This window comes from Suncus etruscus, chromosome 10, assembly GCF_024139225.1.
Source record: "Suncus etruscus isolate mSunEtr1 chromosome 10, mSunEtr1.pri.cur, whole genome shotgun sequence".
In the NCBI taxonomy this organism is placed as follows: domain Eukaryota; kingdom Metazoa; phylum Chordata; class Mammalia; order Eulipotyphla; family Soricidae; genus Suncus; species Suncus etruscus.
The window spans coordinates 49812295-49823864 of NC_064857.1; the positions used below are offsets into that span (position 1 = coordinate 49812295).

An 11570-nucleotide genomic window follows, 5' to 3' on the forward strand; every position below is an offset into this window, starting at 1 on the left:
TAGGTGCTGTAAAGCAGCTTTTTTCTTTTTGTGCACTAGTGCTGGTTTATTTTGTCTTAGCTATCATGGTTAATGTTAGTGATAACTTTTATGGATCGATTGCACAAGATCTTTACACTTTCAGGATCATCAATGGGCACATCAATGGGGCATTTGTCTTGCATGCAGCTGACTATGATTGAACCCCTGGCACCACTATGGTCTCCTGAACACTGCCAGGAATAATGCCTGAACACAGAGCCAGGAGTAATCCCTTAGCAATGTTAGTGTCTGACTACCCACTCAAAAGAAGAAAAGAAAGAATATAATGATATTAATATAAAGTTTGCTTTAACCACTACCAAAGAGTCCAAAATTCTACCACTGTTTCTTTATACTTCTGGTCTCGCTTCCTTTTCTTCTTCTCCCCACTGCTTAGATATACCACATCCTAGTGAAAATAGTTTGTCTTTGACTTATTTCACCAAGCATGTTGTCCTCTCTGTCTATCTATGATGCAGATGGAAAGCTTGCTTTATAGCTGAGTAGTCTTCCATTATGTACATGTGCCTGACTGCTTTTCTTTAGCCTTTTGTTAGTCACTGGGCATTTAGGTTGTTTCCTGTTATTGGCTGTGGGAAATAATGCTGCAGTAAGCATCACAGTACATATATCTCTTTGCATTAGCAGCTGTACACTTTAGGCAAACCTCCTTCACTGGGGCCTGAGTGATAGCGCAGAGGGTAGGGTGTTTGTCTTGCACGTGGCTGACCCAAGATGTACTGTGGTTTGATCTCGCAGCATCCCATATGGTCCCCCAAGCCAGGAGTGATTTCTGAGTGTATAGCCTGGAATAACCCCTGAGCGTCACCAGGTGTGGCCCAAAATCCAAAACCAGAAACCAAACAAACATAAAAAAACCTTCCACTGCTGTAACTAGATTGTTTTGAATTTTTCTTTTTTTTGTTTTGTGAGAATTTCCATCATGCTTTCCCTAATGGTTGCACCAGTCTTCATTACGATTAATGGTATATAAGGAGTCCTTTGTCTCCACATGCTTTCCAACACTTCTTGTGTCTTGTCTTTTTTTGGTCATAACTGTCATCACAGATGTGAGGTGATAATGTTGTTTTGATTTGCATTTTCCTATTAAGAGTTGATGAACATTTCTTTATGTGCTTTTGCTCATAATTCATATGCTTTACCTGTTTGTTTTTGTTTTTGTTTTGTTTTGGGCCACACCCGGTGATGCTCAGGGGTTACTCTTAGCTCTGCACTCAGAAATTGACCCTGGCTTGGGAGGGGGGCATATGGGTCACTTGGGGATCAAACCTCAGTCTATCCTGAGTCAGCCATGTACAAGGCAAACGCCCTACCACTTCACCATTGCTGTGGTCCTAGCTTTACCTGTTTTAAATGGGTCTTTTTAAAAAAAATTTTTTTTAGTTCTTTTTATATTTTGGACATTAACCTTTTGTTGGAAGTATGGTGTGAAAATATTTTTTTCACTTAGTGAAGTGTTTTTTCATTTTGGTTCAATCTGCTTTTGCTGTATAGAGGCTTTTTTTTTTTTAATTTAATGTACTCCAATTTGTTTGTTCTTATTTAAGGGACCATATATGGTGGTGGGGTTTGAACTGGATCAGTCATATGTAAGGCATATGTTTGGCCTGATTCTTTTGTTTTCTGATAGGTATATGACTCAGGGTCTTAGAATCAGGTCTTTAAATAATTTTGAATTAAATTATTTGTGTGTTTAACTGTAATTGTAATATTTTCTTAAGAATAAAGTTTTACTTCTCTTCAGATAGGTACAATGGATGCATCTCCACGTAATGTTTCTCCAGGACTTCAAAACGGAGATAAAGGTTGGTCTTTGAATTTGGCAATTATCTGCCATTGGATTTAAAGGAATCTCATGGTCTTTGAGTTCTTCTTAACTGTTAATTTTTAGGAAAAAATTCTTCTTCTTTTTTTTTTTTCTTCTTCCAGTTTTTAGGTTACACCTGGTGGCACTCAGGGTTACTTCTGGCTCTGAACTCAGAAATTACTCCTGACAGGCTCAGGGGACTTTATGGAATGCCGGGAATTGAATCCGGTTGGCCATATGCAAGACAAATGCTCTACCTGCTGTGCTATCACTCTGTGGCCCCAATTTTGAGACATTTTTTCAGATGCATTCCAATATTTACTTTTTAATTACTTTCTGTAGAGCTTTCTGCCCTGTCTGCTTTAAATTATTCTAAAGTACATTGCAAGACAATGAATTTGTATGTAGAAACAAAAGGTTTTTTTTTTTTTTCATTTATTAGGAAAAGTTAAGAGTTGATATTTTACAAACATTACTAGTAGGAAGTAATCATGTAATGTTTAAATGACTCCTTCGGTTTGTGTATTTTTTTAGAGGACCGCTCTTTGACTACACTATCTAGTCAGAGCTCCACCAGCTCTACCCATCTCCAGCTGCCCACTCCACCGGAAATTACACCTGAGCAGTCAGCCGGTGTGCACCCTGACCTTGATACAACCAGCAGTTCTGAAGGTATATGTCAGCTTTTTGTCATCTAGAAAAGCACTGTTAGTGCTATGACACCTTGGCATTTAAAATTTATACTATGGGCAAGTACTTTTATATCAGCACATGCAAGGCCTTAGCCTCTGTATATGCATATCATGTATATATATCATGTATATATATTATGTCTGATGTCCCGCACCTGAGATGGCAATGAGCCATCATTAGTAGGATATCGATTATAGAGACATTAAAATGTTATTTAAAAAAAAAGTGAAGAAAAGAGGGAAATTCTTCTTGGGACTCAATGCTGTTATACTTTACTATTATTTCTTTTTTTATCCTATATGAGTCATAATTTCTAGATCAGAAATTTTTGGCTTTATTGGCAGAGAATAGTGTCCGTCTGTTTCAGGAAGGAAGAGATCTAAAGTTGAACTTTAACCTCTTTCTGAATATTAAAATTTAAGTGGACTATATTTCTTTTGTAAATTGCAGTGTTTTTAATAAAATAAAAATTAAAAAGCAAAAAATAAAATTACTTAGTACAAGGTCAAATTCACCTACCTGCCCTTTATTGCTTGTTTTAGGTTTTTACTTATTTTTTATTTATTTATTTATTTATTTATTTATTTATTTATTTATTTATTTATTTTGTTTTTTGGGTCACACCCGGCAGTATTCAGGGGTTACTCCTGGCTCTACACTCAGAAATTGCTTCTGGCAGGCTCGGGGGACCATATGGGATGCCGGGATTTGAACCTTCTGCATGGAAGTCAAATGCCTTACCTCCATGCTATCTCTTCAGTCCCTTATTTTGTTAATTTTTATTGTGACCAATGTGAATTACAAGTCTTTCACAGTTATATTTAAGGTACATAGTAACAGTGAATTAGGGCCTTTCTCACCACCAGTGTTGTCCTCCCTCTGCTCCTGTTCCAGGCATGTATCCACACCTCCCCTGTTTGCCCCCTGGATTGCTAGTATAGCAAACCCCTTTTGTGTATAACTTGTTGTAGATTGGGAATCTTGATTCTGTTGTGGTTGACTTTGGATTTGGTATTTAGGTTTGACAATTTTTTATTTCATAAGTGGACTATTATTTGTCCTAGATGTGTTTGATGGACATTTGTTGGGGTCCACAGACAGCCAGGTGAAGGAAAAATCAACAATGAAAGCCATCTTTGCAAATTTGCTTCCAGGAAATAGCTATAACCCTATTCCATTTCCTTTGTAAGTATTATAAAAGTTCATGCTTTCTGGGTTGTTTGATTTTAGCTTAATTAAAAAAAATAATCTCAATAAACTTGCTCTGTACACATTTAAAATATTTAAATATATATTATATGTCCCAATTATACTTATCATAGTAAAGATAAAGCACACAATAAAAATATTTGGAATATGTATAATAATATTTTTTACATAAGTCAAAGATAACATTAATGTTGCTTAATTTTTTTTTAATTTCTGGTTCTTAAATAATTTTAAGATTTTTGGTTCTTTAAATAAAAATGTATACATTTTTTGTGCCATGCCTGGCAATGCTCAAGCCTTACTCTTGGCTCTGTGCTCAGGGATCATTCCACATGGGCTCAGGGGACCATATAAGGTGCCAGAAATCTAATCCAGGTTTGCCTCTTGCAACCTGCTGTTCTTTGCTCTCTCCACATTTTGAGATATATTGACTTACATTCGTTGATCTCATAATCACAAGATCATCTGATAGTTTGTTTTACTGATCTAAAACTTTATTGGATAATGGTGGTAGTGGATGACAGTGACTCAGAAGGTTTCATAGGATCTTGTTTGTATGTGGCTTGAGCAAAATGGGAATGGCTGTGAGACTGTTTTCCCCCATTGCTTGGCCTGTGTGTCTTGGTAAGGCTATTCTTGTGATGGTGGCACTAGTGTATCAAAAGGTAAATATTGATTAATAGAGATCTTTGTTCTTAACTTACTTGAGCTTTTTTTTTTTGTTTTTGTTTTTGGGTCACACCTGGCAGTGCTCAGGGGATACTCCTGGCTCCATGCTCAGAAATCGCTCCTGGCAGGCATGGGAGACCATATGGGATGCTGGGATTTGAACCAATGACCTTCCACATGAAAGGCAAACGCCTTACCTCCATGCTATCTCCTGGCCCCAAGATTTTTTTTTAATCAGCTACTTAAGTGTTTATTTTTGTCTTTACTTTTGAATGGCTAGTGTCCCAGGATGTTGAAAAAAAATAGTAAGGGAAAACTATTCATTTCAAGAGTTTATAGTAGGGGGAGGAAATAAGTAGAAACTCATTCTATAGTATGTGACTCAGTCTGTTATATTATGAGAACACATTATATTTTGTTGCTTCAGACTCAGGTATTGTGTTTTTTTTACTGGATTATGGCCCTTCCTATTTTATGGCACTTATTTTCCATCTTAGTTAACTCCTACTTGTTTGCTACCAGAAAAAAACTTTATCTATCTGACCCTTCTCTGTCTCCCCATCCCCACTAGATTAGATCTCTCTGTTACATGCTTTCAAGATTCCCTCTTGGCACTTACAACAGAACATTTTCATATTTATTTGTAGGATTTGTTGGCCTCACTCTTCTGTAAACTCTAGTATGGCTATACTTTTTCCTTACTCTGCTATTTGTTATCTTGTACTTGTTAGATGTTTACCTATAGAGTTTTACCATACTGTGTTTCTGATGCTTTATATGCTCAGTAAATAACACCTGAATAAATGAATGAACGACCATGTCACAAGGGAAAGGAATGTGGGAGTGAGGGACCACAATTTTGATTAAAACCACTTCATTTAATTTCCATGTAATGAAAGAGTGATTATCGGCTACTTGTATACCATCACAATTTTTAGAAAATATCTGGAAGCTGTTTCATTTCAAGCCTGTAGAAGAACAAGATTTTTCATACATCTGCTGTTTATTGTAAATCCTTCTGGATTAACATGGGCCCAAGATCTTGACCATAGTGTAATGGCACCATATGTCATATTTCCACCCAGGAAAAGTGAGTCTGGAGCAAGTGTCACTGCAGGAATAATCCAGACAAAGCTGAGAGTGAAATATGAGTGGCTGAGTAGCAATCTTTCTCCATTTATTTATTTATTTATTTATTTATTTATTTATTTATTTATTTATTTATTTATTTATTGGTTTTGGGCCACACCCTTGATGCTCAGGGGCTGCTCCTGGCTATGTGCTCAGAAATTGCTCCTGGCTTTTGGGACTATATGGGATGCTGGGGATCGAACCTGGGTCAGCCACGTGTAAGGCAAGCGCCCTACCACTGCACTACCCTTCTCACCCACAATCTGTCTCCTTACGCGGAGAGAGGGAGGGAGAGCTACCTGCCATAACTGGAGTTCCTATTCAGTTCAGAGACCAACCTTGGGAGTAAGGACAGTCCAGCCCACATTTTCTTGAGACATGTAAACTATGATAAGTAGGAATATCTGCTTGGGTAAAAACCAAGTTGTAAACAAATGGATACAAAGAAATCAGGATGACCTTTGTTTTGGGTAGAACCAAGTTGTAAATTGTAAACCAACACATGAACAGCTTTTTTGAGACTGATTGTTCCAGAGCACTCTCTGATTTGACAACTAATTCTGATTATTTTCAGTTGCTTTCCAACATTTTATCTTCATATTCTTTCCCGTTTTAAGTTCCATGTACATTCGGGTTATCTTAACATTTGTGCAGCATTTGTCAAATTAAAATTGTCCTGAAATTTACTTCTATGTGTTGATGGTTTATAGATGCTATCTTTTTCTAATTTTCTTTTATATTTATTTGCTTTTGAATTTTTGAACAGTGATCCGGATAAACACTACTTAATGTATGAACATGAACGAGTGCCCATTGCAGTCTGTGAGAAGGAGCCCAGTTCCATCATTGCTTTTGCTCTCAGGTATTTGTCATGGGTTTTCTCATGTATCGTTAGGTTTTCTGTATATTTGCTAATTACCATATTGTTGAATTCTTTCACATGGAGCAGGGAAAAATTAATAAAGACAAGCACATACATCCTTTGGGCATGATAGTTCTCTTTGAAAATGTGCTTTTTATTCAAGTAATGGGATATAGGATGTTTCTTAAGCAGGTTCCTAATAGCTAAATTGAGTAGGTAAGTTTTTTAGTCATCCATATGTATCCTATAACCATTCTGTCTCTTAATCCTATTTTCTACACAAATATTTCTTTTCTTTTCTTTTCTTTTCTTTTTTTTTTTTTGGTGGTTTTTGGGTCACACCTGGCAGTGCTCAGGGATTATTCCTGGCTCCAGGCTCAGAAATTGCTCCTGGCAGGCAAGGGGGATCATATGGGACGCTGGGATTCGAACCGATGACCTCCTGCATGAAAGGCAAACGCCTTACCTCCATGTTATCTCTCCGGCCCTACACAAATATTTCTAATAATATCTAACACTTATTTATAAAATTATATATAAAATTTATTTCTTGTACTTTTCATTTTTTTCCTTCCTGCTTCCCACACCTACCAGGTAAAGTTTTCTGATTTTAGAGTCTTTTTCTAGTTTCTTAACCTACATCTCTGACTTAATTTAATTGCCTCCATTTATGATGTTTCTTAAAAGAACACCCCTCACTTGAAATATTTATATGTAATGTTGAAAAAACAAAACCTTTAGATCTTAATAGTATTTCAGAAGTGGTGAAACTTATTTTAAGTAGATCCTAGAATGTTTAATTAAAGCATTTTCTGGGCCAGAAAGGTTGCTCAAAGGGCTGAGCACCTGTTTATTTTTTAAACAGATTTATTGATATGTAATTTGCATACCATACAGTCTTCTCATTTAAAGTATATAATTCAGTGACCTTTAGTATAGTAACAGTTATCATAAGTACAATAAATTTGAGAACATATTCATCAACTCAAAAAGTACGTGGGCACTTGTTTTGTATGAAGGAGGCTCCAATTTCTGTCTGCTACCAGATGGTTCTTGAGTACCTTCAGGTTTGATCCCTGAGCACAGTGCCAGGAGTAGAATCTAAGCACCAGAGGTTATGGCTTCTCTTAAAGAAATAGGCCTTTTTTTCAATTAAGTTTTCTTATTTTTATTTTTGGCTTCTGTGCCACATTCATCTCGCTCGGGTTACTCCTAGCTCTGTGCTCAGAAATCAATTCTGGCAGGCTCGGATGACCATGTGGATGCCTGGATCAAACCCGGTTTAGCCATGTCCAAGGCAATGTCCTCCCTGCTATACTATCACTCGGGCCCCAATTTTTCTGTTTATTGATGACAGTCTACTTATTCAATAGATGTTTGAATGCCTATAATTTATGACATAAGGTGTTGAATATTACTCAATATCCAGTTATTCTATCTAAAGTTACCTTTTTTAAAATAACATCTTGGAAAATGTATAGAAAGAACTATAAGACATGAGGGTTTAGTTTGAGACCACTGCAAGGTGGACAGTAAATATTGCAGTAATGCATGTCACACTTATTTTATTTTATTTATTTATTTTTTTTTTGGTTTTTGGGCCACACCCAGTAACGCTCAGGGGTTACTCCTGGCTATGTGCTCAGAAGTTGCTCCTGGCTTGGGGGACCATATGGGACACGGGGGAATCCAACCGCGGTCCATCCAAGGCTAGCGCAGGCAAGGCAGGCACCTTACCTTTAGTGCCACCGCCCGGCCCCGTCACACTTATTTTATGATTTCCTATAGATATTGAAGTTAAATTGTTAAACTTGTTAAACTGTTGTCTGTTAAATGTGCAGCAGCTTTATGTGTGAAAAGTGATTAATGTGTGAAAGTGATTAAGCAGTACGTATTACTAGAACACACTGTCATCTGAGCATTTAACAAATTAAACTTTCTTTGTGGAGAATCTTACACTGTCATCATTACACACATATAATGAAAAGGTTTCATTTATAGATTGCTAGAATTATTATACTTGCACAGAGCATAAATGTCTATGAAAAAATGATACCAATAGGCTTGCTAGATACAGGGTTATCACAGCACTCTGTTTGTTAAAAACACTACTACAGATTGCAGTAGAGTGGAATTCAGTTAAACAAGTTGTTAAGCCCTAAGCTGCTTCACATTTTCTCTCTACCAGGTCTATCTAAAGCAAGACTTTCAAAGTGTTTGTATAGGTCTTAGATATTTTTCAGGCTATCTATTAAAAAATTATTTTCTTCAATTATAGTTTCTTCTTGTTCCACTATACTTTGAAGTTTTATTTTAGATAGGTTGTTGTTTGTTTCTATTTCATGCCTGGCAATGCTCCAGGGTTACTCCTGGCTCTGCATTTAGAAATTACTCCTGACAGTGCTTGGGATCTGGGGATTGGATCTAACCATTGTACTCTTTAAGTGATTTTTTCAACCCCTGAAGGCATTAAATTTAAATGTTGATATGGAAAATTTCATAATCTTGATTCTGGTTGGTGTGTCAGGTCCAGTTTTGTGTTATTTTTCCATGAGGACACTTCTCTTCCTCATGAACATAGCTACTTCTACATGATAATTTTTAACACAAATGTATTTGTTTAAAAATGAACACTTATAATGATTATGTATTTTTTAGGATACAAAACTTACTTTGAACTTACAGTTTTCAAAGAAGAGCTTGATAATGTTTAACCTTTTTCAAACTATTTCTACCCTAAGTTGTAAAGAATACCGAAATGCCTTAGAGGAATTGTCCAAAGCGACTCAGCGGAACAGTGCTGAAGAAGGGCTTCCGGCAAATAGGTGATCTGAGCCGAATATGTTTCCATTTAGCTCTCGTCATTCTCTCTTTTCATTGAGTCTGTACTTAGTTTTCATTATAAAGTAGCATCAGTTTACAGGATACAAAGCATGGGCCTCTTTTTTTATCAAAGAATTCAAACATAGCAATAGGGCTTACACAATCAATCCTTTAGGTGGCAGCTTTCATATAAGAGCTAGAGAAGTTCACATACATGGTAGGCTTAAACTTTCAATCTTCTTGATACTCTTTATTGTTTATATTTTTAAAGCAGTAAATTGGGAAGTCAGTAATCTTCTGGTTAACATTGTGATTTCAAAGTTTTGTGGATTTTCCATATTAAAGATTCTAATAGTTAATTTATAAAAAATTCCCCAAACCAGTTCTTTTATGTTTCGTACCTTAACTTTAGATTTAAAATGCTGTAGATTCATTATTATGATCTTTACTGAAATAAGTTTTCCACCTTTACTAACATTTTGAAAATTAATCTATATTATGGTGGATGTCTAGCATGTGAAATATGCACTTGTTTCTTTTTTCTCTTGATTAAATGACTAAGGAAAAATATAAAAGCCTATGCTTTCATGTATTTCCCACATCCTTTTATAATGTGGCTGCTGTTGTTATTTTTCTTAATTCCCTGAACTCTTAATTCCAAAAGCCACCCTAGGCTTTTTATTTTATGTTATAATTTGTATTTATGTAAATTAAAAAAAATTGTGAGGAAGGTTAAGGGGAGAGTAGATGAATGTAGGAAATGGAACATTTTGTGTATGATTAGTATCAAACTACCATTTTCTTTGTTTTTCATCAGTGCTCTAGATAGTAGACCGAAGAGCAGCAGCCCAGTTAGACTGCCTGAGGTCAGCAGCGGACAGACAAACCGCTCCACAGAAGCAGATCTGCAGCCTCCACCAAGTAAGTTGATGACTGGAGAAGCCATTACTGTGACATGTTCCTAATCATGTCTGGGAAATTAAAACACATCAAGAAATTTGTTGCCTTTACTATTTGAAGCACAAAGTGGTTCTGTTCTTAGAGCATCATCAGCCTCTTAGGATGGTTTCTGCTCAAAGGATTCAGTTGAAATTTTTTGATTCTTTTTTAACCTGCAGTGACCTGTGCTTAATATTAATATGTTACCTCTTATTTTTAGCCAAAAAGGCTTCTGGAATGTTGTCCTTCTTCCGAGGGACAGCAGGGAAAAGCCCTGATCTCTCTTCCCAGAAAAGAGAGACCTTACGTGGAGCAGATAGTGCGTACTACCAGGTTGGGCAGACGGGCAAGGAAGGGACGGAGAATCAAGGCATTGAGCCTCAAGGTGTGTTCAATTGGACCCAGCTATGTGTTTTTTAGACTTTGATTGATTTGTGTTAGTCGTTTCTGTTCTTTGTAGCCTTAACAATGATTTTTTTCCCGCTGAAACCAGGAAAATAAAAATAGGTTTCTGCTGAAACCATAAGAAAACTCCTCTTTTCTCATCCTTTGTGTGATAAAATTGAAAAAGTCGTTTATACTTGTATGCTTGCTACCATTTATTGTCTAGTAGAATTGAAATCTTTTTTTCTCACACCTGTAAATTGGCAAAAGCTACATATCTTTTGCCAGGTCTGTTAAGTGAGATGATTATTCATGTGACATCATTCAACACAATTCATAGTATTATCATTTCACTGCTTCCATAAATGTTTCCTTTCTTGTTCACTATTCGCCAGGTTGAGCTTATCATTTCAACATTAGGTGAGGTGAAGATGACTGACATCACTTTCATTTTTTATATTTAAAGAAACATGTTTATACCCATTTATTTACTGCTTGGAGGTTGCAGTAAGTTAAGTATAGCTATGATTGACATAAATGATTATTATCTGACTGCTTAAAAAGCTGGTTGGTTCATGATCTAAAATCATAAATTTGGGAATTTTTGTTTGTTTTTTGAATCACACCTGGCAGTGCTCAGGACTTGCTCCTGGCTCTCTGCTCAGGGATCACTTCTTGTAGTTCTTGGGGAAACACATAGGATGTTGGGCAAGGCAAGCATCTTACCTGTAGTATTATCTCTATGGCTGGAAACAAAAGATTTTTTGTTGATTGTATAAGCAGGTATATTCATTGTATAAGCAGGTGCCAGATAATTATGCTTTATAGCTGGAACTAATGAACTAATGAATGGTTCCTCAATTTACAAAGTTTTAAAGAATCCATAAAAATTAATGTGAAAACTTGACGTAACAACTATTGCTATCATAGGAATCATTTAATTATTAAAAAAAACTACGACTGTACAGCAGATAGCGCTTGCCTTGTGAACATAAAATTCTATCAGTGATA

The 11570-nt window shown here is 36.2% G+C and overlaps 1 protein-coding gene across 1 annotated transcript in view; it reads left to right on the top strand.

Moving 5' to 3' along the window:
• Positions 1 to 11570, top strand: part of PIKFYVE (phosphoinositide kinase, FYVE-type zinc finger containing) — a 108748-nt gene that overhangs the window by 82807 nt on the left and 14371 nt on the right. Inside the window, exons 29-35 of the mRNA XM_049782536.1 lie at positions 1787 to 1847; positions 2384 to 2521; positions 3607 to 3727; positions 6318 to 6413; positions 9155 to 9238; positions 10054 to 10157; positions 10396 to 10560. Coding sequence (XP_049638493.1) covers positions 1787 to 1847; positions 2384 to 2521; positions 3607 to 3727; positions 6318 to 6413; positions 9155 to 9238; positions 10054 to 10157; positions 10396 to 10560 — 769 coding nt within the window. The remainder of the gene's footprint in view (positions 1 to 1786; positions 1848 to 2383; positions 2522 to 3606; positions 3728 to 6317; positions 6414 to 9154; positions 9239 to 10053; positions 10158 to 10395; positions 10561 to 11570) is intronic.